Source organism: Coregonus lavaretus, assembly GCF_964263955.1.
Source record: "Coregonus lavaretus genome assembly, contig: HAP1_SCAFFOLD_6295, whole genome shotgun sequence".
NCBI lineage: Eukaryota > Metazoa > Chordata > Actinopteri > Salmoniformes > Salmonidae > Coregonus > Coregonus lavaretus.
This window is the reverse complement of record NW_028160838.1, coordinates 1-27,380: the sequence shown is the minus strand read 5'-3', so window position 1 is coordinate 27,380 and position 27,380 is coordinate 1. Positions and strand designations below refer to the sequence as shown.

General features: G+C 43.3%; 2 protein-coding genes across 2 annotated transcripts; both read right to left on the bottom strand.

Annotated features, from left to right (window-relative positions):
• Window positions 1-509: 509 nt before the first annotated feature.
• Window positions 510-8,589, bottom strand: LOC311121395 (V-type proton ATPase 116 kDa subunit a 3-like; the record flags this gene model as incomplete). The annotated part of the gene is made up of 10 exons (XM_084195892.1): window positions 8,297-8,589; window positions 4,953-5,075; window positions 4,038-4,116; window positions 3,674-3,822; window positions 3,311-3,406; window positions 2,798-2,862; window positions 1,808-1,934; window positions 1,503-1,585; window positions 1,254-1,347; window positions 510-722 (listed from the first exon to the last, which is right to left on the bottom strand). Coding segments are annotated over exons 2-10 (1,023 nt in total), but the record flags the coding sequence as incomplete, so codon positions are not given.
• A 93-nt stretch (window positions 8,590-8,682) lies between these two features.
• Window positions 8,683-17,549, bottom strand: LOC311121394 (pre-mRNA-processing factor 19-like). Its single transcript, XM_084195891.1, has 16 exons — window positions 17,326-17,549; window positions 16,849-16,998; window positions 16,549-16,625; window positions 15,677-15,818; window positions 15,366-15,436; window positions 15,044-15,112; window positions 14,776-14,817; window positions 14,462-14,536; window positions 14,198-14,273; window positions 13,841-13,950; window positions 13,522-13,677; window positions 13,303-13,372; window positions 12,107-12,280; window positions 10,961-11,043; window positions 10,108-10,213; window positions 8,683-9,797 (listed from the first exon to the last, which is right to left on the bottom strand). Exons 1-16 carry the CDS (start codon window positions 17,342-17,344, stop codon window positions 9,700-9,702), a joined length of 1,518 nt encoding a protein of 505 aa, XP_084052017.1. The 5' UTR covers window positions 17,345-17,549; the 3' UTR covers window positions 8,683-9,699.
• Window positions 17,550-27,380: the final 9,831 nt, after the last annotated feature.

The window sequence follows — 27,380 nt, the reverse complement described above, 5'->3', positions numbered from 1 at the left end:
GCAGAGATACATTTTAAAAGGTTTTACAGCTAATTTCCTTCAATTCTATCCCTTTTTCCATGGGGTGGAGAGACATTTCTGCAGTTTTAAAGCAATCTTCTGGCAATTCTGCACATTTTGACATGACTTATGCCATGTTAATATGATATCTGAGTGAGAGTGACTAACAAAATAAATGGGGCCCCCTGGAGGTCAGGGCCCCTGGGCACGTGCCCTGCATGCCCGGTCGGTATTCAGCCATGATTACTACAAGTTTAGATAGTTGGCTAGACTAACTTACCAATCTAAAAATTGTTAGCTGGCATGGCTAATTGAGTGACTGTCAGTGACTGAAATAACAATAGAAAAACTGCTGATGCACAACCAAATTTAGAAATTGCACCTTGTATATTCTACTATTCTAACTCTCAGCAGTAAGTTGAGACCCCGACTGAGTTCCTAAACAATGTATCCGAGGGCCTACAGTTGCCCATCCCTGCTCTCTCATCCCCTCCCTCCTCCTCTCTCACCGTTCCCTCTATCAGGGCGCTCTGCAGCAGTAGCAGTTTCCTAACGGGACACCAGGCCTCAGCGATCAGACACTTGTCAGTGACGGAGGGGCTGCAGAGGTTGAGCACGGCCTGGACAGCCTTACACTTCTGGACCCGCACCTTCCACTGGGGCAGCACGGCCACCGAGCGACACAACAGCTGCTGCAGGTAATGTTCCGTCTGGGAGAGGACCTGAGGGAAACCATGGAGGGAAGGAAGGGGTTTAATAAACACAGGATAGATCGAATCCGTAGAAATAGAATGAGAACCATTCTCATTCTATGGATAGAACACCTTCCACTGGGGCAGAACCTCCTGTCTGGGAGACCTGAAATAAATCATGGAGAGGAGGAAAGGGTTCAACCCAGGGTGGTGCCATAGAAGTAGAACAGATAGAACAGACGTAGCCTGATATCCAACCAACATTGTTGACGACTGACAAAGACACCGAAAACTGAGAGATAATGATTGTTCCAGCTCAAAATGATCTGTTAGTCTCTGTCCATATCTCTCTCTCTCTCTCTCTCTCTCTCTCAATGTCGCTGTCTCCATCTCTCTCTCTCTCTCTCTCTCTCTCTCTCTCTCAATGTCGCTGTCTCCATCTCTCTCTCTCTCTCTCTCTCTCTCTCTCTCTCTCTCAATGTCGCTGTCTCCATCTCTCTCTCTCTCTCTCTCTCTCTCTCTCTCTCAATGTCGCTGTCTCCATCTCTCTCTCTTTCTCACCGTTTTGATGTCTACTATCCTTCCCTGTAGCCTGTGCAGAAACTTCTCTCTCTCCGTCGTGCCCTCTGGGTAGTCAAAGGTGTGGGTGTGGAAGCTGAGAGAGGGACAGAAGAAGAAAGAGACGGAGGAAAGAAAGAAAGAGACAGAGATAGAGAAGAGGCCAAGAATCATTAGAATAGACAATCAATTCAACATTCCAACAACATGTAACTGAAAATTGTTAGAAGCTTTGGATCTGCTCTCACTAACCAATCACAGATCTTCTTGACTTTCTGTCCAATCTGCTCGCCCCAGAAAGAGATGAGGAAGACTGTCCACTGGACCATCTCGCCCTGTGATTGGTCGAAGAGAATGAAGTAAGGAAGTGGGATTTAGAAGGAAAAAATACATATTTTTGCTTATTTGTCTAGAAAGGGAAAAACGTACATTCTTCATAATGGCACACTCATAATGATATGACCCTCCAACATTCTTTCCTTTACTCATCCATCATTTTTCCTTATTTCCTTCCCTCCCTGTATTCATCCCTCTATCTTCATCCTTTCATTTCTTACCGTTTCAGGAAGCTCCAGCCTCTCCTCCATTTCCCTGAAGTCAACGATGATGTAACCGCGGCACGCTCGCCATAGCAGCCGCTCAAACGACGGAACCTTCCACGGGTGGACCACGCCAGCCACAAAACTAGGAAGGAGACGGAAGACGTCAAGTGAGGGAAAATGTCTGGTAACACTTTATCTGGATAGTCCATCTAGCTACTGACTATCAGTAACATTTCAACCAACTATCTACTAACCCTAACCCTAGCTCTAACCCTAACCTTAACCCTTATCCTAACCTTTACTTTAACCCTTAACCTTATTCAAACCTAACCCTAACCGTAACCTTAGTAAGCAGTTGCTTATCAACAGATAGTTTGTTGATAGTATGACCATCTGTAGAGCATCTACAGATGGAAAATCTGGACTATACAAGTAAAGTGTGACCAAATATCTTTCATCTTTTCTCCTCTTGACACTGGTTGCGTCCCAAATGCACCCTATTCACTATATAGTGTACTTATTTTGACCAGGGCCCATAGGGTATAGGATGCCACTTGGGACGCAACCACTTTTGCTTATCACATATTGTCTTTTATATATTGCAATGCGAACTATATTTAGGCTGCTTGTCATGCCAGTAGGGAAAGTCTTGTGTTCTTCCCAAATGGCACCCTATGGCCCCCAATTGCCTTTCTAGTACATTACTTTTGACCAGAGCCAGACCACTGTATAAGAAATAGGGTGCTATTTGAGACACAGCCATTGACAATGAAGCGATTGATATCAGAGGAGGCTGGTGGGAGGAGCTATAGGAGGACGGGCTCATTGTAATGGCTGGAATGGAATAAAAGGAACAGAGTCAAACGTGGTTTCCATATGTTTGATGTGTTTGATACCGTTCCATTAATTCCACTCCAGTCTTTACAATGAGCCCATCCTCCTATAGCTCCTCCCACCAGCTTCCTCTTAATAATATATATATATATATATATATCAATCTGTCACCTCAGCCTGATGTCTTGTCTGTTGTCCAATAAGGCAGCAGTCTCCAGAGTAGAGGGAGGCGGAGCCTGACGAGAGAGAGGGAGATAGGAGAAGAGTACAAGGCACTAAACCAATGAGAGACTAAGTACAACCAAAAATCATAAGAACATTTGGAAGGAATAGGTGCAACTCTCGCTTAAAATTCAAATCTTGATCCTTTATTTATCTAATTCGAGGTAAAATCATGACGTTTCGGCCGTCAATGGCCTTCATCAGAATGAAAGGGGAATCAAAGCTTCAGCTAAAGAAATCAATGCTTTTCCATACACATCTGCTGTGTTCTTGAGTTCCTAGGAAACTTGGCCCATCCCATTGGAAAATAACTTAGAGGTTAACTTGAATCATTTTTGACATGGGAAACTAATCTTTCCAAGAGCAACAATGGCCGACCACAGAGCAGCAGAGAGAATACTGGGATCTGTAGTTCATACCTGTGAGGTGGGTAGAAACCATGCTGGGAGCTGTAGTTCCTACCTGTGAGACGGTGAGGGAGTGTGTCTGGATCAGAACCCCTCTGTATTGGCTGAGCTGGATCAGCTGGTCCATCAGGCTGTCTCTGTTTCTGGACACCTGGACCAATCAGACAGCAGCACAGCAGAACAGTGGTCAGAGTATAAATAGCCCAAATAATGAAAGGAATAAAAATTACCTGGAGTACAGTTATATATGGTCCAGTAGAGTAAATTGCAACGTTTCAACCGGAATGTCTAAGGAGGGATATATTTTCAAAGTAGTCAAACAGTGACTCTCTCCTTCTCAGTACCTCCCCCCCTTCTCTCCTCCTCACTCCTCTCCCATATTCTCCCCCCTCCTCGCTTCTCTTTCTCCCCTCCTCACCTCTCGTAGCTCCCTGGCCAGCCTCTCGCTCTCCTCCTCGATGGCCATGAGTTCTCTGGGCTGGGGGGCGGAGGGCACGGGGCTGGGGATGGGGAGAGGATCCGTCAGCGGGGGGAACAGGGACCGACTGATCTCCTGCTCCAGGTACGCTGGGGAGAGAAGGATGAAGAGAAGGAAAGGTGAGGTGGAGAGATGAATGAAGGGATGATGAAAAGAAGAGTGGAAGAGGAATGAGGGAGCAAGTTGATATCAGATGCAGATGATCAAAGAGGATGTGTGGAGGAGGAGGCTTGATGTCAATGAATATCCCATATGAGAATGCTCTCTGATTGTATGGTGTGAAGGTCAAAGGTCAGAGACTCACTGAAGGTCTTCTCCATCTCCTCACAACGCCGCACCTCGTTCACAAACTTCCTCTGGAACGAGTTGACATTGGGGTTCAACTGGAGCGGAGAAGAAGAGAGAAGAAGAAGGAGGAGAAGGAGGAAGAGAAGAATTAGGAATTAGAATCCTAGAATGGACATGAACCTTCTTATGACGGATTAAAAGGTCAGCCATTTTGGTAAGGGAGTTGGTCAACCATGGTTTGCCAGTGCTGTAATAAGATAATTGTGTAAAACAATGAATGTGAAGATAATCTGCACTGTATGTTTGTTAGCTAGCTAGACATACAGTCTTAGAGGAATGATTCCATATTTTTTTCAAATTAACTGCCAATATGCCAACATTCTATTCAAACAATGCAGTCAATCCACAGCCATACACTGGCTGAAATCAGTAGATGATAGGACTTAGACAAGTTGTTAATGCAACAATTACTGATATTGTACTATATAATAACACACAGCTTTCCTAGAAAACAAAAATGTAGACATTTATGGTCTGTTTACATATATTTTAGAGGCTATTTATACAGAAAATGTGTATGAAACCGGTTTCAATTGTATATCTAATTATTTAACCATATCTTAGGATGACAATACTTCTATTACACAATATATGTTATACTACATGCCTTACTTAAGCAGGAAATGCATCACCATTCATTCCAATTAGACTGGTTTGGATTTCTCCCTGACCACAATGGCTGCCATTTTCATCCCATTCTGGAACTTTGAGGATTTATGACATAGCCCCTCTAGTAATTTAATAAGATATCGATGGTATTGACGTTAATTATACATTTATAAGCCTAGCTAATTAAGCTTATTGTCTAATTAGTCTATCATCAGCATTACAATAGATGTTCAATACTAAAATGTCAAAGTTAAGAACTCACGTCTCTGAATTCGACCAGTCCCAGCTCTCCAAGCTCGCTGACGCAGTTGTAGGCCGACCCTGATTGGAGAAAGAGCTGCACAAGACACACCTCCTCGCTCCGAAAGAACGCGCCCATGGCGACCTGTAGAAATGAGTGTCAAATAAACAATCAACTTTAAAAGATATTATAAATTACCTGTTCAAAACTTCAGATAGATTCATTATTGTAAAATGAAAATAGCCTGAGTGTCATGTTCGGCTTGACAATGAGCAATGGAGTTGGCAAGAGCACAAACAGATCTGGGACCAGGCTAAAAAGAAAAGGTGTTTCTTCTCAAGTTTACCTAGCTGGTTGGTTAAATAACGATTTAAAAAATCAAAAAATCAAAGCTAATATAGACAGTCCGGAGAGGGTTGTGAGCATCAAGAGAAACATGGAAAGTTGGAGAGAAAGGAGCGATAGAACCAGTCAGGAGGAGTGTAGCGAGCTACTGAACACAGAAAAGTTAACTTCTCGAAATGTGACTCTGGGACAGTAATTAAGTTTAGGATGAGGGGAAGAGAACAGGACACGACCCCATGTGATTGAGAGATGGTAATGAGAGAGAGAAGAGAGAAGAGAGAGAGAGAGAGGATACTACAGTCACTCAAACCTAAATCAAAGTCAGCTGAGGCCTACGGGGCCCTCCGAAAACACACACACACACACACACACACACACACACACACACACACACACACAGATGTATGTAATGCAAATAAGAAAAGGAAATCAGAGAGCTGTAGTACACTTTAGTATCTATGGAAGTACTATTACTACTAATATAAATAGTAGCTAGTTACCATCTGATTACATTGTAATAAATAAGTATTTAGACCTACATAGAGGAAGACATAGCAAGGATACATAGGCTGTATTAAATAGTGATGGACGCTGACGAGGACTGTGTGCTCTCGTTCGCCGTGGCCGATGTGAATAAGTCATTTAAGCGTGTTAACCCCTCGCAAGGCTGCCGGCCCAGACGGCATCCCAAGTCGCATCTTCAGAGCATGTGCAGACCAGCTGGCTGGAGTGTTCACAGACATATTCCATCTCTCCATATCCCAGTCTGTTGTCCCTACTTGCTTCAAGATGTCCACCATTGTTTCTGTACCCAAGAAAGCGAAGGTAACTGAACTAAATGACTATCGCCCCGTAGCACTTCTGTCATCATGAAGTGCTTTGAAAGGCTAGTTAAGGATCATATCACCTCCACCTTACTCGACACCCTAGACCCACTACAATTCGCATATCACCCCAACAGATCCACGAACGATGCAATCACCATTGCTCTACACACTGCCCTATCCCACCTGGGCATGAGAAATACCTATGTAAGTATGCTGTTCATCGACTACAGCTCTGTCTTCAACACCATAGTGCCCTTCAAGCTCATCACTAAGCTCGGGGCCCCTGGGTCTGAACCCCTCCCTGTGCAACTGGGTCCTGGACTTCCTGACGGTAGAGAACTCCACCTCCGGGGTGGGTGCTCAGCTCTCCCCTGTACTCCCTGTTCACCCATGACTGCACATCTCTAACTCAATCATCAAGTTTGCTGACGACACAACAATGGTAGGCCTGATTACCAACAACGACGAGACAGCCTACAGGGAGGAGGTGAGAGCCCTGGTGTAGTGGTGCCAGGAAAAGAACCTCTCCCTCAACGTCAACAAAAGGAAGGAGCTGATGGTGCACAAAAGGAGACAGCAGAAAGAGCACGCCTCCATCCACACCGACGGGCCGCAGTGGAGAGGGTCAAAAGTTTCAAGTTCCTCGGTGTGCACATCACTGTCAACCTGAAATGCCACGGGCCCTCAGATCCTCAAAAAGTTATACAGCTTCACCATTGAGAGCATATTGACTGGCTGCATCACTGCTTGGTATGGCAACTGCTTGGCATCCGACCGCAAGGCGCTACAGAGGGTAGTGCGGATGGCCCAGTACATCACTGGGGGCAAGCTCCCTGCCATCCAGAGGAAGGCCCAGAAAATTGTCAAAGACCCCAGCCACCCAAGCCATAGACTGTTCACTCTGCTACTGCACAGCAAGCGGTACCGGAGCACCAAGTCTGGGACCAAAAGGCTCCTGAAAAGCTACCCCCAAGCCATCAGACTGCTGAACAGTAAATCAAATGGCTACCTGGAATTTAATTTACCCTTTTTTTCACTGACTCTATGCACACTCACTGGACTCGGCCCAAACACTCACACATACTTATATTGACACTCCAACACACACATGCACACACAGACACACACACTACATATGCTCACACACACACACACACTTTCACATTCTTCACATATGCTGCTACTACTCTTTATTATCTATCCTGATTGCCTAGTCACTTTTACCCCTACCTACATGTATATATATATATATATACTCCTTGTATATAGCCTGGTTTATTGTTATTTGTGTTAATATTTTCTTTTTTGTGTGCTGATTTTCTTACTTTTTAACTCTGCATTGTTGGGAAAGGGTTCGTAAGCATTTCACGGTAAAGTCTACACCTGTTGTATTCGGCATATGTGACAAATACAATTGTATTTGATTTGAAATGGTCCCTTCACACAGACAGCATGGTGAAGAAGGCACACAGCACCTCTTCCACCTCAGGAGGCTGAAGAAATTAGGCTTGGCCCCTAAGACCCTCACAAACTTCTACAGATGCACCATTGAGAGCATCATGTCGGGCTGTATCACCGCCTGGTACAGCGATTGCACCGCCCACAACCACAGGGCTTTCCAGAGGCTGGGGAGGTCAGCCCAACGTATCACCAGGGGCACACTGCCTGCCCTCCAGGACATCTACAGCACCTGGTGTCACAGGAAGGCCAAGAAGATAATCAAGGACCTCAGCCACCCGAGCCACGGCCTGTTCACCCCCCTACCATCTAGAAGGCGGGGACAGTACATGTACATCAAAGCTGGAACTACCGTTAGACTCTAGAGCTCTGAAATCCTTGGGCAGCTAGTTTTAGTTTAATCGGATTCAGCATAGCTTGCTAGGATACGATGCTAGAAGGATACAATTAGACACACCACAAGGCAATTTCGCTAACTACTCTCTTTTGAGTCATGCAACACTGTCCCGAATCGTCGCAGTATGAGACGCTAAGCTGACTAGCTGTCATCAGCATCAAAACAGATAGCAGTAACCTAGCTAATAAAGACATGCTAGCTGACGTTGGTTAGCTGATAGCTAGCATAGCTGTACACATGCCGGTCAAATGGAGATGGTTAACAATCTCATCGAAACGTCTTCATCGTAGGGTGATAGCTAGCTACCTGAACCGAAAATGAACTTCTTTGTAACTTACCGTTATCTAGCTAGCTCGCCGGTTAAATATCTATTAGCTGGGGCATGCTATCCCAGCATTTCTCCTTCTAGCCAGTGGGATGGTGCAATGTGCACACTATGCAGAGATGTAAACAAAGGGACTACAGTACAGATGACCGTTAGATAACGAAGTTAGACGGCTGAAACTATTTGACCGATTTGAGGTCGGTTTTTTCCTTTCTGTCTTTCTTCTGTGTTACGCCGTTCCACTCTCAAACTCACGTGACATGTCCCCAAACGGTTTAAAATTCGGGAACTGTCCTATTTGGGACAGTGCTGTTCTTCTCACACACGGGTAATTGCGTTGTATAACAAGAGGGCATGTGTAATAAGCATGTAACAGACAACACACAATGAGAGCGGATTGGATTATTTGAATGTTTATTGATTGATGATCCAAAAACAAACAAAGTCTTCACCTAGCAAAAGATGTGTAAAGGAACAATGCATAAAACAGGCATTTCATGAAGAGAGAAATAATATAGGATAAGTAAAACAGTAAAATGGAACAGAGGGTTTAAAAAAAATACAAATATTATCAATAGCATCACTTACCAACGAATCACAATCATTCACATTGTACAGGAAACATAATGGATAGTAAAAAAAACACACACAGGGGCAAATGGATGAGGACAAATAGAAGGCCTTGAAATCAACATGAAATTCACAAGCTGTAAAGATCAGGACCACATAATGTTATGATATGAATAAAAATAAAGTGGCACTGAGCTTCAAATATATCTATCTACAACAACAATGTTCACTCTGAAGTTACCTCTGTGTTTGTGCTGCCTTGTGTGTGTGTGTGGTATGGGTGGTCTTACAAGGTACTATATACACATTGATGAAAGGACATGGTCTACAATATGCTTACATGGCTCTTGGTGTGATTCAGTCCATGTATGTGTCCCGAATGGCACACTATTCCCTTTATAGTGTACAACCTTTGACCATGGCCCATAGGGCTCTGGTCAAAAGTAGTGCAGCACTATATAGGGAATAGGGTGCCATTCGGGACACACAACATGGCTCTTCGTATAGTATGGGTCATATACAGTAGGATTGTTGTATGACATATTTTGGGTATCCAAACTGGAATCCAAATTGATACACTCGGTTTCACCATTGTTAATGGAGCATATCAGTTAAAAATCCATTCTAACATTCTAGCCTAAGATTATTATCCAATCAGGCTGCATTTCCCTTCTGATCAACTGCTGCAGAATCTGTGTGTGTCCCAGATAGCATCCTATTCCCTAGGGTGCCATTTGGGACACAGCCAAAGTCTCTTCCCATGCATACATCATCAGTGTGACCTCAAAGAGGTCAGCCAATCAGAGCCATCCATCTCTCTGCTCATATGACCTTTGATCCCAGTTGTTACAGGCTGTAGAACTTGAGGCTCCTGTCCATTCCGGTGGAAGTGAGGAACTGGGCGTGCTCCCCAAACGCCACGCCAGTCACCACCCCAGTGTGTTCTGGGTAAAGAAAAACAAAACAATAACAGGCAAAAATGTTAGACTTGAAATCAACTCAAAAGCATGAGTTGACACACCTAATAAAGTTGGGGAGGTGCTGATAAACAGAATAGTAAACTTCACAGATAAAAAAGAAGAAGATATTTCATAAGGTACTGTATATACACATTTGCTATTATCATCCATCCAGGCAATTTGAAGACCCACCTCTAGACCACTGTTTCTGTCCCAGGCTAACTCAGCACCCCTCGCCACAGCATCTCTAGCAGCACAGCAGTAGAACACACACACACACTGTGCATTCTCTTACCTGTGAAGTTGAGGACCTCGGACCACTGTTTACAGATGTAGACCCTGATGTCAGTGCCACCCACAGCCAGATACGTCCCACTCTGGTCAAACACCAGGGACTTCACCTGAGGGAGAGGAAAGAGGCTCACATATCATTTATCTAAATGTACAGTGTAATTCAGTACAAGGAGATTACAGTATTCATACAGACTGTTGCTAGCCTGGGTGCCAGTCTATTTCTGCTCTCTTGCAAACTGCTTATGGAATTGTCATGCCAGTGACATAAATGGAGATGGCAAGAGCACAAACCGATGTGGGACCAGGCTAGACTGTAGCATGAATAATCAAATCAAATTGTATTTGTCACATGCGCCGAATACAACAGGTGAACCATAGAGTGAAATGTTTACTTACAAGCCCTTAACCAACAATGCAATTTTAAGAAAGAATACCAACAAAAAAAAATACTAAAAAACATTAAATAAATAAAAATAATAAGAAATAAAAGTAACAAATAATTAAAGAGCAGCAGTAAAATAACAATAGCGAGGCTATATACAGGGGGTACCGGTACCGAGTCAATGTGCGGGGGCACCGGTTAGTCGAGGTAATTGAGGCAATTAGTACATGTAGGTAGAGTTATTAAAGTGACTATGCATAGATAATAAACAGAGAGTAGCAGCAGCCTAAAAGAGGGGGGGGGGGGGGGGGGGGGGGGGGGGCAATACAAATAGTTTCTGAATGTGCAGTGTACAGTCTACAATGACTCAATGTCTCAAATAGCAGCGTATTTCTTAGATAGTGCACTAGACTCTGGCCAAAAGTAGTGGTGGGAATAGGGGTAATTTCAGATTATTTTCTGCTCTTCTTACCTCATAGTTGTTGTCCAGGGTGATGGTCTTGAAGTTCTTCAGCTTCCTCAGATCCCAGAGCTTCACTGAGCTGTCCTGGGCACCTGGAGACAAGAGAGAGGAGGTGAGGTGAGCAGTGCCTAAAATCTACTTTTTGGTCCACCAGCCACTGTGTCAAGTAGATAACAAAATCTACCAGCCACTCAGATTTTTTAACTAGCTAAAATAATTACACCAACAAAACAAAAAAAGCAGATGAGCATGCTTTGTAATGTTTCTAAAACAATAAATGTATAACTAGTAAGTAGTGGTATATTGTTTCATTTCATTTCATTTTGTGACCCGAGTCTTTTAACCAAAATATCACAGATGAGACAAAACATTTCACCTGCCCCTTTAAGGGGGGAGGTTACCGTGGTAACGCGACTCAAGTCATGTTTGTGCCAGTGAGATTGAGAGTGACTAGTAGCTGCATTGTCTTCTCTTCCCTAGCAGTTGAAACGCAAACATTAAAAAAAAAAACTAGCTTGTGAATAAAACAATGTAAATAGCCAAGAAACACAAGGACAAAGTCTCACTTCAGTAGACTTTCGTTTCAAGTAAATTAGACCAACAGTTATGCCTGTGTGCAGTGCTTCTAAAAATGAATCTTTCAACCCCGCTCTTCACATGCACACAGCCCCAAGCCAGGAGTGTTGCAGCACGAGGTGGGATAGGCTATAGGATTTGTAGTTCTTTGACTTTGTGCGATTAATTTACCAGCTATGAAACAAAAATGGCAGAAATACTTTGAAAACAGCTACTGCAGAATTTATTTTGCTATAGATGTGATCATACTTGACTATTTTTATCCACAAATGCGAGTGAAATGCTCGCACTGTGGAGCCCTGACCACCCGCCAACGTGGCTGGTGAAATGGACATCTTACCCACCAATGCCAGAATCTACCCGCATTTGGTGGGTGTTCATTTTAGGCCCTGGAGGTGAGTAATAATGTCTAACAGTGTGTAACACACAGGAAAAAAGACAACTTTTCACACACAGTCACTTACAGACAGTAACAGAGACTTGACACACACAAGCTTGTCTTCTCTCTCACGCGTATGCGTGCTCTCACACACACACAGAGAAAGAGAGAGAGAGTCTTCTCTCACACAGCATTCTCACCTGTAGCCAGGTAGTATCCGTTCTCAGAGAAGGCGATGGAAGTGACGGGGCCGGTGTGACCGGGGAAGTTGGCCACGTTGGTGCGCTCCTTCAGGTCCCAGATCTTGATCTGAGAGTCGGCCGTTCCCGTCCCGAAGATCAGACCGTCGGGGTGGAACTGGGCACAGGTTAGAGCTGGAGGGGTACAGGACAGGATGTGTAAAGAACATGCATTTGCAATGTATCATTGTGCTTTCAGTGAGTACAAGGGACAGGGTGGTTAGAAATGTTGTATTTTATTTCAGGTACTAGGTCAGTCAATTCACAGGGGGTGAAGGGGAGGGCTGGTTAAATGTTATTGTTTATTTGTCTACCTATCTACATAGGAAAGACAACCTGGCATTTAAGGGGCCTAATATGTGGGAAATGAGTTGGTGGGCTGACCCCACATTTAGGAAGTGCTACTTTTGGATACTGACAGACAATGAGAGGAAGCTGGTCCCTAGCCTTATGTGGTCAATAAAACATATTGTCCCTAGCAACATGTGGTCAATAAAACGTCTTGTTCCTAGCTATATGTGGTCAATAAAATGTCTTGTCCCTAGCAACATGTGGTCCATAAAACATATTGTCCCTAGCAACATGTGGTCAATAAAACGTCTTGACCCTAGCAACATGTGGTCAATAAAACGTCTTGTCCCTAGCAACATGTGGTCAATAAAACGTCTTGTCCCTAGCTATATGTGGTCAATAAAACGTCTTGTCCCTAGCAACATGTGGTCAATAAAACATATTGTCCCTAGCAACATGTGGTCAGTAAAACATATTGTCCCTAGCAACATGTGGTCAATAAAACGTCTTGTCCCTAGCAACATGTGGTCAATAAAACATCTGGGAAGACAAAGAGAGAGAGAGAGGTCCAAAGGTGTGGTCCAGCGATTAGAGCTGCAACAGTGGCCATGGCTTCGAATCCGGCCCACTGCCCATTCACTCACCCTCCTCCTACCTCCCTGTGGTAGACTAGTGTCCTGTCTAGGGGGTGTACTTATTCATCAAGCTGCCTCACTACAGAAACAGGACATATGCTGCTGCCCTATGAGCCGTTCTGGCTTGGACAAGGCTACTTACTTACTCCTATCTTTCATGTCTTTCCACCACTGTCCCATCTCCTCAATAAAAAGACAATTTTAAAAAGAGCGGGAGAGAGAAGCACTCACCACATCCTGCAGCCTCATCAGTGACTTTGGTGAGAACCCGACCTGTTTGGATGTCAGAAAAGGCCCAGTACTGATGGAGAGAGAGAAAAATTGTTTTTTTACATAACAATACCGTCCAAATCCATGTGTGTGTTTCTGAATGTGTATATGTGTTACGTGTATGTGTGTGTCTGTGTGCACGTGTGTGTGTGTGTGCATGTAAATGCATGTGTGTGTTACCTGATCCTCGGAGGAGCTGAGCAGGTAATCTCCGGTGGCGTGGAGGGAGAGTCCGGTGACGCTCGCCTCGTGAGCCCGCACCACCTGGACACAGTTGCCCCCGGTAACGGACCACACGCGGATAGTGCTGTCTGGAGAGGCCGAGAACACCACCGACTGGAGGGAGAGAGTGAGAGGAGGAGAGCGCGCAGAGAGAGAAAGGGGGGAGAGAGGGAGAGAAATTGTTGAGGTAAGGGATATTAGAGTTATAGAGTATTTCCAGTGCAAGGGATTGCTGCGGACTGTAAATGGAGAGTAAAGGAAAGTGTGTGTGTCTCACCTGAGAAGGGTGGTAGATGACAGAGGTGACCTTCTTGGTGTGTCCTTTCAGGGTTGCGATGATCTGCTCCTCCTTCTTATCAAACACCACCACGTTCTTATCAGCCCCGCCTGTAGAGGGAGACAGAGAGCGAGAGAGAGGTTAGGGGTTGTATCTGGGTCTGGCCAGGGTCTGCATCCCAAACGTCACCCTTCTGGTCAAAAGTAGTGCACTATATAGGAAATGTGGGGTGACATTTGGGACAGCCATAGTATTTTTTGTTTCCACAAGGGAGAGAGCATTTTGATGGAATTCACACAGAAACAATGAATGTATATCTACAATGAGCAGTGGACAGTGTGTGTGTGTGTGTCTCACCAGTGAGCACTTTGTTGGTGTCGGAAGGACACAGATCCAGAGACAGGATCCCAGGCACACTGGCACTGTGGAGACCCTGACAGACAGACAGACAGAGAGAGAGCGAGAGAGAGGTAGACATAGAAACATCATTTAGGGTTGTGTTCAGTAGGCACGAAACAGAAGAAAAACGGTCGGAAACAGGGAGGAACTTTTCTGAACTTCTGAAGAATTAGTGTTCCAACACCAGCCATAGCTAGATGTCACACACACACACACACTCACAGCATGGGTGGCCACTTGTCTGTACTTGCTGAGGTCCTCCGTTCGGACCAGCTCTTCTGGAACTGTCTTTCCTCTCTGTGGGAAGAGAGATGGTAGAGGTGAGGTTTGGACAAAAATGTCTCCTAGCATGGCTACGTCCCAAATGTCACCCTATGGACCCTGTTCAAAAGTAGTGCACTAAGAAGGGAGCAGGTTGCCATTTGAGACAAAGCCCATAGCTTATACTCAGCTGACAATTGGTTCGACATTAGGTCGGTTATTCTATGATCAGGGAAGTTGTTTGAAAATGACTTCTTTGGCGTTTGAATAGTTACCTTCTTTCTCTCTGTGGTGAGGACAGTGGCCTTGTCTTGCAGCTGTGGAGAGAGGCGGACATCTCAGTATAGGTAACTCTGTGCTGTGTAGTGTGACTGAGTGAAAGCGTGGCTGATTGGTTGATTGATTCTTTCAAGGTTTTCTACATCACAGCCTTATATGGCACTATTTGCAATGAATGCACATGATAGTCTAGTATAACAGTGTGGTATCATTTCTCTGGTACTGTAGATGTGAATGTATGTGAGGTCACGTATCATCTCTTACCTTCTGTATGATCTCTGGATTCATTCCCACCTGCTCACTGACCTCCATGGGATCTCCTGCTCCTCCAGCCTGTGAGATGAAATACAGAAATGAATAACAAACTAGAATGGTACATTTCTGATTAGAAAATGTGTGTTTGTGTCAGCTGTCCAAAATTATTTTTATATTTATATAAAAAAATATACTACAACTTTACAGGTCTCACTTAGACCAAAGACTTCAATCAAGAAACAGACTTGTTGAGCTCATGCAAAGTTAACCATCAAACCAGTTAACTATCAAATTAAACATATTGACTGAGGGCTTTGAGCCAATCACTGACCGTGACAGAGGGCTGGGAAGTGACTGCCTGAGCCACCACCAATCCCGCCTGTGGCTTCAGAGTGGCCAGAGCTACACGGAGAGAGAGAAGGATCAAACATAGCAGAGGAGAAATAAGAAGCGAGGCCCCATGGCCACTAACATCCAAAGCTGTATTCAGATTAACACAAAAGTGTGTGCAAGTATGCTTGCACGTGTGTCCGTCCGTAATACTGTGTGTGTGTGTGTTACAATGTATGTATAATCATATGTGTTGAGTGTACAAGAATGTGTATGCATATAAGTGTGTGTACACATGTATATGTCTCTCACCCTCTCTGGCGGCAGTGACCTCCTTGGTGAGACGGGCGATGACCCTGCAGGCGGCGTCGTGCTGGTAGAGGGCGTGGCTTAGCTCCTGACGCGTCGTCTGCAGCTGCTGCCTCAAGGTGAAACTGTGGAGCATCACCGCATCCTGGGAGAGAGAGAGTGTTTTAGAAGAATGTGTGGTAGGAAGGAGGAGTGTGTGTGTTGTTGGGATCTATTTTCTTATAATTAGATGTATTCTTTTTAAGCTAGGCATAACATTAATGATTAAACATAATAGGTTTGTGCTGTACTGATATAGATTGTTTAACATAACAAGCTGTGATTAATGTGAGGAACCGTTAGGGGGGAGGCTGAGATAGACTTGTGACACACACACACACACACACACACACACTGCCTCTTTGTTAAACCGCTCAAGGACATGTGTACTGCAACAATGAAGAAGAGGAAACTATGTCTGAGGGTTGCTGACTCTCAAGACAAGTTGCAAAAAAACAACTAATGCCCGGCAACAGTGAAGCACCAAGGGGCTGGGACCAGCCTGTGCGCCAACGATAGGCTGAGTAAATTTAAACCACGCTCAGCCTCTACTCTGACAGGCCCGCTTTGAACGGGAACTATCTCTGTCAGAGTATTAAAAGAATAACTTTGGGTTGGGACAGTTAGTTCTCTGTTTTGCCCTGCGAGGTGTTACCGTGAACCTGTATATACGAACATTGCATTTACCATGTATTTGCTTGACTAATTATATTAATAAAAAAGCTGAGAATATATTCAGTGACTTAGTGTTAAATTCTGTTCTGATACCAGATTCGAATTACGCAACTTAACAGTGTGTGTCTCAGGGGAGTTTAGCAGAGTATACATGGACTTACCCACTCATCCTGCAGAGCTTTGAGGATGGCTGGGATACTAGTGGATGAGGGAGCTTTGGGTCTGATGGGGTGAGAGACTGAGGCAGGGGGAGACAAAAATAGATTAATATAGTGAGATATCTTTTGACCCCTGACTAGTGGGGTTATCATTGTTGTTGAAGTGGCAGAATACACTCTAGCCTAGAGATTACTGAGCACCATGCAGGAATAGTTGGAAGTGAAATAATATGGATAACCCTTATTGTGTTGACTGCAGCTCAGCATCAGATCTGAACACACTCTCCTCCATGTCTCCCTCACCTTTAATGTCTATCAGCTGTTCCTCTGACAGAGGCTGCCCATTCATAGGGTCTGCTCCATTCTCGGCGATGTACTTCTCAATAAGCCGCCGCTCGAACACCTGGTTGGACACCGGCGACACGCACGGGTGCTCCGGGACCTCATTTGAGACTGGATGGAAGGTAGAGAGAGAGGGGTAAATTAGTAGGCCCTAAATTACAATATAAATACGGAAAACGTAACTTTAGACAGAAGGACACATTACCGTTTAAGTGTACTTTGCAGATATAACGTTATAATGCCGATGTCAAGCTGATCCAGTATACAATGTTTGAAAAGGGATGCTTACGAATTGAAATGTATAACATGCATAGGGTGACAATAATAAGGGAAGGTTCTAGAGACATTCTTATACACAAACATACGTGATATTTGCCGTCTGTGTAACGTACTGCTAACGTTACGGAAGGGCAACTCGACTCATTCATTTGAACTTACTTGCACAAACCAGGGACATTTTCAGTAGCTAGCTAAACCCTCGGTCGTTCGTTCCCTCCAAGATCACCGTATCAGTACTGATAAATTAATGTTATTCGGATCCAACTGTAGTCTATTATTGTGTTGATTCTCATATAATAATAATCCGACTAAATAAAATGTTGATGGATTAATTTTTCTTTCCGTATTCACGCACGTTGGTCCGCGGCTGCGCGTGTCGGGTCATGGTGCCGCTCCAACTATTGCATGCTGGGATAGCACGAGTCCTCCAACCCCGCCCCTAGTCTGTAGTCCCCAACAAACTATAGTGCTATTCAGATTCCTTGGGACATCCATTCCCTAAACCTTAATCCCTAGCTACCCTAACCGTAACCATTTAAAATGTCAACTTCAATGGGTGTAAGGACATCCCAAAGATTCCGGATAGCAACGACCAACAAACCATAGATAAATAAAAGAGATAGCATAAATATTATATGGTTATCAATATGGTCCTCTGTAGCTCAATTGGTAGAGCATGGCGTTTGTAACGCCAGGGTAGTGGGTTCGATCCCCGGGACCACACATACGTAAAAATGTATGCACACATGATTGTAAGTCGCTTTGGATAAAAGCGTCTGCTAAATGGCTTATTATTATTAAAATGTGTCAAAGGCAGTTGTGAAAAAAAAATGAAAAAAAATGAAATTTGTGTGAATCTGCTTTCACCATTCATGGCAACTCAGAAGAAGTAGACCTCCAGGGTTGTGGGTTCGATTCCCACGGGGGGGGGGCAGTATGAAAATGTATGCACTCACTAAAAACTGTAAATCGCTCTGGATAAGAGCGTCTGCTAAATGACTAAAATGTAAATGTTTAGTCTAGACAAGAGGGCTATAAATTAAACCAGGCTGGGCACGCCCCTTTCCTCATCAACGGGGCTGCCATGGAGACGGTCAAAAACGTCAAATTCCTCAGACCTCCGAGGAGCTGAAATGGTCAAACCACACGGACACCGTGGTGAAGAAGTCAGGACAGGACCAAGTTTGGGAAACCCTGCACTAAGGAACAGGGTGCCATTTGGGACCCTTATTTACTGATGAGTCAATGTGGGAAGTCACTTGTGCTCTGGATGGGCTTCACAGGGTTAATGCAGCGTTCAAAACAACTGGGGTCTCGGAAAAATACGACGTCAAATCATGAAGTCAGTGATCCTCAGGTTGGAAAGTCGAAGCTCTAGAAAGAGGCACGAGTTCCCGAGTTGGAATTCAAATCGATGTTTCGATTTCCCAGTCGGAGCTCGTTTTTTTTTCCGAGTTCCCAGTTGATGTGAACACGGCATACATCCTTGAGGAATTTCTGCTGCGGGTCTGTCATTCGCAATCTCACCCTTTGATCTCACCACGCCCGCGAGTTCTTTTCACTTCGCTCAGACTACCCTTTTAGCTCTACCATCTATCCGGTCACCGCGTGAAGCTCTCCCTGCAAATAGAGAGAGACACTGTTATGAGAAGAAAAACAGCAAAATAGTCACCTGTATTCTTTCCTATCAAGGTATGTAGCCTATGTATATATTCTGTACGTTTTGTTTATCCCATATGTAACTGTGTTGTTTTTATCGCATTGCTTTGCTTTATCTTGGCCAGGTCGCAGTTGTAAATGAGAACTTGTTCTCAACTGGCTTACCTGGTTAAATAAAGGTTAAATAAATAAAATAAAATAAATGCACAATAAGAAGTGTGTGTGATGGCCATGTTCACAGCTCAAAATGAAATGTTCCATTGCGGCTTTTAGTTTATTCAGCCTGTTTTCTTTACTACATTGACGATTGACACTCTTTGTATGATTTACTTCCCTTGCCTTGTTCAGTGATGTTTGTTTGGAATTTGCTTTGGAGAGTCTTGTTCTTTTTATTGTATTGTGATCCATGGCGTCTGGTCGCTTGCGTGCGAGCCTCCCTGTCTCGTGCAAGGAGAGGGGTGGGTTGTGAGTATGTGCATATTGTTTTGTGTCGGACTCGCTTTTCCTGTTAACACAGTGATCCGCACTATCGGCGTTAAAGGCGGTCAAGAACGTGATTTTTCTGTGTTTTATGTATATTTGAAGAGTTTAATTCCAAAACGCTATATATCCATGTTCAGAAATGTTGGTAAATTAGCTTTTATTGTTTAAAGAAATCATGAAAAATGTTTTTTCACTATCTAATCATGGCATGGGGTTGTTCAATGACAGACATGTATTTGTTTAAAATCACTTGATGGTTTCATTTCAGAGACAAATATACAGTTGAAGTTGGAAGTTTACATACACTTAGGTCGGAATCATTAAAACTAGTTTTTCAACCACTCCACAAATTTCTTTTTTAACAAGCTATAGTTTTGGCAAGTCGGTTAGGACATCTACTTTGTGCATGACACAAGTAACTTTTCCAACAATTGTTTACAGACAGATTATTTCACTTATAATTCACTGTATCACAATTCCAGTGGGTCGGAAGTTTACATACAAAGTTGACTGTGCCTTTAAACAGCTTGGAAAATTCCAGAAAATGATGTCATGGCTTTAGAAGCTTCTGAGAGGCTAATTGACATCATTTGAGTCAATTGGAGGTGTACCTGTGGATGTATTTCAAGGCCTACATTCAAACTCAGTGCTTCTTTGTTTGACATCATGGGAAAATCAAAAGAAATCAGCCAAGACCACAGACAAAAATGTGTAGACCTCCACAAGTCTGGTTCATCCTTGAGAGCAATTTCCAAATGCCTGAAGGTACCACGTTCATCTGTACAAACAATAGTACGCAAGTATAAACACAATGGGACCACGCAGCAGTCATACTGCTCAGGAAGGAGACACGTTCTGTCTCCTAGAGATGAACGTACTTTGGTGCTAAAAAGTGCAAATCAATCCAAGAACAACAGCAAAGGACCTTGTGAAGATGCTGGAGGAAAACGGGTACAAAAGTATCTATATCCACAGAAAAACGAGTCCTATATCGACATAACCTGAAAGGCCGCTCAGCAAGGAAGAAGCCACTGCTCCAAAACGGCCATAAAAAAGCCAGACTACGGTTTGCAACTGCACATGGGGACAAAGATCGTACTTTTTGGAGAAAGGTCCTCTGGTCTGATGAAACAAAAATAGAACTGTTTGGCCATAATGACCATCGTTATGTTTGGAGGAAGAAAGGGGTGGCTTGCAAGCCGAAGAACACCATCCCAACCGTGAAGCACGGGGGTGGCAGCATCATGCTGTGGGGGTGCTTTGCTGCAGGAGGGACTGGTGCACTTCACAAAATAGATGGCATCATGAGGAAGGAAAATTATGTGGATATATTGAAGCAACATCTCAAGACATCAGTCAGGAAGTTAAAGCTTGGTCGCAAATGGGTCTTCCAAATGGAAAATGACCCCAAGCATACTTCCAAAGTTGTGGCAAAATGGCTTAAGGACAACAAAGTAAATGTATTGGAGTGGCCATCACAAAGCCCTGACCTCAATCCTATAGAAAATGTGTGGGCAGAACTGAAAAAGCATGTGCGAGCAAGGAGGCCTTTGAACCTGACTCAGTTACACAAGCTCTGTCAGGAGGAATGGGCCAAAATTCACCCAACTTATTGTGGGAAGCTTGTGGAAGGCTACCCAAAACATTTGACCCAAGTTAAACAATTTAAAGGCAATGCTACAAAATACTAATTGAGTGTATGTAAACTTCTGACCCACTGGGAATGTGATGAAAGAAATCAAAGCTGAAATAAATCATTCTCTCTACTATTATTCTGACATTTCACATTCTTAAAATAAAGTGGTGATCCTAACTGACCTAAAACAGGGAATTTTTACTAGGATTAAATGTCAGGAATTGTGAAACTGAGTTAAAATGTATTTGGCTAAGGTGTATGTAAACTTCCGACTTCAACTGTATTTTTTGTAATACTATAGGCTATATCCGCCTCACACTCAAATAAATAAGTAGTACTGCTAGGTTTTACACAGTCAAATGTAACAAATAACTACATTTTTTATAAATAACTGTACAAATGATACATTTGTGACATTTAATATTAAAAAATGTTTTACAAAAATAATTCAATACAGTAATATGAGATCTGTATGCAAACATTTACATTTGACATTTTAGTCATTTAGCAGATGCTCTTATCCAGAGCGACTTACAGTAAGTGCATTGATCTTAAGATAGCTAGGTGAGACAACCACATATCACAGTCAAATATACAGGATATGAACATTCCATTCCAGCTAAACAATGAATATATAGCGTTTTTTTTTATACACATCTATGAATTATTAATCTGAGAACAATAATATAATATACACACATGAAGGTACCCATAATCAAGAATATCTGATGAAAAAACATAAATATGAAAAATCGGTGGATCTAGTATTTTGGAAATAAACTCTTAATTTCCACACTATGTGGTTGGAATATTACTGTGAAAATGATAAATGCCCTTTTTAGTGGAAGAGCTATTTGAAAAAAGAGCCTGAAATTTTAGCCTGTTTTGGTGGGATGGAGTTTTGGCCTGCTTCGTGACATCACCACACAGCAAATTAGTTTATAGACCAATGAGAGAGATCTATTAACTAATCTTTCCCTCCCTTCCCCGTCCTCTCAAACCTCTCTGCCAATAACAGCTAGTTTTCAGTTTTCCCCTCCCCACTCAGACCACTCCCAGACAGTCCTAGCAACATTTCTGCTTGAGAAATGTCTCTTTGCTAAGAAGCTATTTAATTAAAAACATTGAACATTTAAATTGAAAACAATAACAGTAAGGTACCTAATTGTTACCCAGAAATGATTTGACATTGAGATAAAAACGTGAACCTTTAAAGAAAATATCAAATAGTAGATTTATTTCATTCCTATAAATCTGCTTGATGTGGTTCTGGTTCATCCTTGTTTGTTCTTTTTAAAATTTGTTTGCTGAAATGCCATCGTCCCACTCCCAAAGGAAAAGCGTCACTCTTCGTAGATTATACAGCCCATGTGAACTGCCAGTTCTCTGCCTGAGAGATGCCAATGAATAGGCTAGATGGCTGGCAGATTTTTTTCTGAATAATAAATTATAATAAATCATTTATAAACATTTTTCATATTATAAATTGCATGCTATGGGCTACAGGCCTGTTGTGGAATGGTTGATGTAGCCTACTCATAGAAATGATCCGTGTCATCATACCCTCTCTGTAATCATTTCAAGTGCCTATGATTAAATTGCTCACCTTCTGTGTGACAATTATTAAAATAAAGTTTCAGAGATTGTTTTAGATTAGGCTACACAAAGTTATAGAACTATTATAGCCTATCACATAGCCAGATTGCCAGAGGATCACGAAATGCAATGCATCGCATTCCACACTGTGGCTCCCACACTTCTGAAGCGCGTAAATTCCAGAGAATTTTTCCACGGTGACTGCTGTGTGGGAGAGGAACATAAAAATATACATTACCAGTCAAAAGGTTGGACACACCTACTCATTCCAGGGTTGTACATTGTAGAATAATAGTGAAGAGATCAAAGCTATGAAATAACACATATGGAATCATGTAGTAACCAAAAAAGTGTTAAACAAATCAAAATATATTTTATATTTGAGATTCTTCAAATAGCCACCCTTTACCAGCTTCGCACGCTGTTGAGATTGCATAGAATACATTTTTGTTGTAGTTGTACTGTTTAAATGATCAGTGTCAATGTAAATTGTTAATTTATGACATTTTTATTACATTTGTATTTATTTATTCAACATTTAGTTACTTTGTTGTTTATTATTTGGTGTGTGTCTGTCTTATACCCCCCAAGCTGTTCATAATGCCATTTATCATATTTTCTGTATGAGACTATGTCTATGCCAATACTGTCTATGCCAATACAGATGATGTGGAGTCTTTGGATCCTGCTGGGCACTGCTCTCAGTGTGGGTGAGTTGGAGCTTACTTTGTATTCCCTCTTTTTTAAAGGACAGAAAAGACAGTTTAGAAATGACAAAAGGATACAGGGGTGGAGAGGGGAGAAAGCTGGAATGAATGACAATGATTTAACCCGGTCTCCAGCCGGGATTTGCATGTGTGTTGCGAGCAGGGAGTGTCACCACTACACTAAGGCTCTTCCACTGTATTAGCGCTTTACATTCCATTGAAAAGGTCATCTAGAAACAAAAACGTGTGAAAACACATTTATGAACAAATGAAATCCTGGAGGAGGATTCGGTTGACATTTCAAGATGAATGGACGGCGTTGTTCAAAAGTAAACTGCTGTGTAGGTAGGGCATACTACTGCCAGTACTCCTTTACCATTATTGTACCTGTAACAGCTCATGCACCATACCTTCCTACACCATCAACTGCATTAGTCAACAGCAGAAACCTAGGGCCCATCCCTAATGGCACCCTATTCCCCATATAGGGCGTTACATTTGACCAGGGCCCATAGTGCACTTTATAGTGAAGACCATTTGGGACAGCAGATGTCAAGGATTTATAAAAGTTGTTAAAAGGGTTTCAATCTACATTATCCGTATTTACCACTGCTTCAGATAATGTGGAATGAAATGTGTTAATCCTCTCTCTCTCACTCACTCACTCAGATGGCTACGTGGTGCCCGACCTGCACAAGCGTCTGTCTCACGGGCGACAGCTGAAGATCGACCTCCCAAAGAGTGCTGAGAAGCTGGAGTTCACCCCCGCTGCAGAGCCCCTGAAGACCTACATGTACTGGGACCGTGGCGTCCGGACCACCAAGGGAAAGGTGTCTGGGACAGGAACCGACAGGAGCTGGTATCTGGACAAAGTGAGTGACTGTCTCTTTAATTGTCCAAGTCAAATTTCCCCTCAGGGATAATAAAGTATATCAAATCATATCATACCACCAGATGTCATCGAGGGGGGATTTGACAAAGAACACTACTTGGTTTTGACCGTTACTATTAATATTACTTAACACCCGTCCCGTCCCACCGATGCACCTACCATCCTCTCTTTCATTTAATTGTATTTTTTTTGTGTGAAGAGATTTTAAAGCTTGATTTGATTTGATCGTCCCTGTTAAGTGTTTGATCTTTGCTCCCTGAAGGTGACTTACGAGGACCAGGGGACCTATGTCCAGAGAGACTACTGGAACAAGGAGATCTCCTCGCTCAAAGTGGCCGTGACCAGTGAGTGCTTTGCATGTTATTTAAAGGCATAGTTCGGGATTTTGATGAACTCGTGCATACCAACTCGTGCATACCATTTTTATGTCTCTGCGTTCAGTTTGAAGGAAGTTGCTAACTAGTGCTAGAGCAATTGCTCACTAGTGTTAGCGCAATGACTGGAAGTCTATAGGAACAGCTAGTATGCGCTAGCGCTAGTAAGCATTGGTTCGCAAAACTAACTCTAACTTCCTTCATACTGGACGGAGAGACATCCATGGTATCCATGAGTTCATCTGACTCTGGGGCTACGGCTATCTCTTTAATTATTGTCCTTTGTTGTTGTTGGTTAGTGGACAGATCATTTTGTCTTTTGGCCTTTTTGTCTCTCTCACTCTTGCTCGCTCCTTCCTTCTCTCTCTTTCCACCTATTCTCTCTCACCCACCCACCCCCCTCCCTCTCACCCCTTCAGGTACCCCCTCCCCCTCTCTTTCTCTCACTCTTTCCCTCTAATACAACATTTCACTCCCCCCCCCAGCCAGGCGTGAGTACATGAAGTGTGTGGCGGGCGAGGATCTCCACATCTTATTGGAGGGCATCAACCAGGCCGATGCCACGCTCTCCTTCTCAGGCGCAGACGCCAACGTCACCCTGGTGCATGATGGGGCAGTGGTGGCCCATGACCTCCCGGACTACTGGAACCGGGTCAAGACCTTTTCCACCAAGATCAGCATCCAGAACGTCAACACCTCGGACGTGGGCTACTACACGCTGAAGGACACGAGAGACAGGGTGGTCTCCATCGTCAGGATGGAACTCACAGGTGTGTGTGGGGGGTTGGGGGGTGAGTTGTGTCTGTGTGTAATTTAGTTTAACCGTTTAGCTTTGCCACCCTCACAGGTTTTGGTTTCGCTGTGTTTCCATATGTTGTTAGTTAGCTCTGAAGTGTCACTCACTTCTGCTGAATCCCGGATTGAAAAACAGGGATTAGTTCAAATTAAATCAAAGTTACGCAAATGTCTCACATCACATCGCCCACGTGTCAGGATACCACTTTGTTCAAAAGCGTGTGCACTGCACAGATGCTACTGGCTATCCGAGGGTTGGATGCTTTCCCCTTTAACGATTTTCACCTATTACTTGTGGGGTCTGCTTTGCTGTGCTCAAGTTTAGTTTTCACTAGAATGTTCAGCTGTGGTTGTCTACTGCTAGGTTTTTAGTCTAAACTGTCATACTCACTTCTGCTGAATCGCTCATTCCCATGTGTGTGTTGGGAGGGATACCACTTCACTCCAAACCTTGGTCTGCACAGATGCTGTCTGCATCCCAAATCATAATAACAAAATGGAATATTATTTGTCACATGCTTCGCAAGCAACAGGTGTAGACTAGTGAAATGCTTAATTACGGGCCCTTCCCAACAACACAGAGGGAAAAATTTTAAAAAAGTAATTAATAATAACACAAGGAATAAATACACAATGAGTACCGATAACTTGGCTATATACACAGGGTACCAGTACCCAGTCGATGTGCAGGAGTACGAGGTCATTGAGGTGGATATGTACATATACAGTTGAAGTCGGAAGTTTACATACACAGTTTTTTAACCACTCCACAAATATATTGTTAACAAACTATAGTTTTGGCAAGTCAGTTAGGACATCTACTTTGTGAATGACAAGTAATTCTTCCAACAATTGTTTACAGACAGATTATTTCACTTATAATTCCCGTGTAGCTCAGTTGGTGGAGCATGGCGCTTGCAACGCCAGGGTTGTGGGTTTGATTCCCACGGGGGGCCAGTATGAAAAATGTATGCACTCACTAACTGTAAGTCGCTCTGGATAAGAGCGTCTGCTAAATGACTAAAATGTAAATGTAATTCACTGTATCACAATTCCAGTGGGTCAGAAGTTTACATACACTAAGTTGACTGTGCCTTTAAACAGCTTGGAAAATTCCAGAAAATTGTCATGGCTTTAGAAGCTTCTGATTGACTCAAATTATGTGAAAGTAGCCTATTGGAGGTGTACCTGTGGATGTATTTCAAGGCATACCTTCAAACTCAGTGCCTCTTTGCTTGACATCATGGGAAAATCAAAATAAATCAGCCAAGACCTCAGAAAAAACATTGTAGACCTCCACAAGTCTGGTTCATCCTTGGGAGCAATTTCCATACGCCTGAAAGTTCCACGTTCATCTGTACAAACAATAGTATGCAAGTATAAACACAATGGGACCACGCAGCCGTCATACCGCTCAGGAAGGAGACGCGTTCTGTCTCCTAGAGATGAACGTACTTTGGTGCGAAAAGTGCAAATCAATCCCAGAACAGCAGCAAAGGACCTTGTGAGGATGCTGGAGGAAACAGGTACAAAGTATCTATATCCACAGAAAAACAAGTCATATATCGAAATAACCTGAAAGGCCGCTCAGCAAGGAAGAAGCCACTGCTCCAAAACCGGCATAAAAAAGCCAGACTACGGTTTGCAACTGCACATGGGGACAAAGATCGTACTTTTTGGAGAAATGTCCTCTGGTCTGATGAAACAAAAATAGAACTGTTTGGCCATAATGACCATTGTTATGTTTGGAGGAGAAAGGGGGTGCTTGCAAGCCGAAGAACACCATCCCAACCGTGAAGCATGGGGGTGGCATCATTATGCTGTGGGGTGCTTTGCTGCAGGAGGGACTGGTGCACTTCACAAAATAGATGGCATCATGAGGAAGGAAAATGATGTGGATATATTGAAGCAACATCTCAAGACATCAGTCAGGAAGTTAAAGCTTCGTCACAAATGGGTCTTCCAAATGGACAATGACCCCAAGCATACTTCCAAAGTTGTGGCAAAATGGCTTAAGGACAACAAAGTAAATGTATTGGAGTGGCCATCACAAAGCCCTGACCTCAATCCTA

Bases quoted from the DNA above. Each gene is read 5' to 3' on its own strand.
- LOC311121394 (XM_084195891.1), bottom strand. The intron at 16,626-16,848 runs GTGAGGGAGACA...CCCCTGCCTCAG, and splicing joins ACAGCTGATAGACATTAAAG to TCTCTCACCCCATCAGACCC. The intron at 15,437-15,676 runs GTGAGAGACATA...CTCTCCGTGTAG, and splicing joins GGTCACTGCCGCCAGAGAGG to CTCTGGCCACTCTGAAGCCA.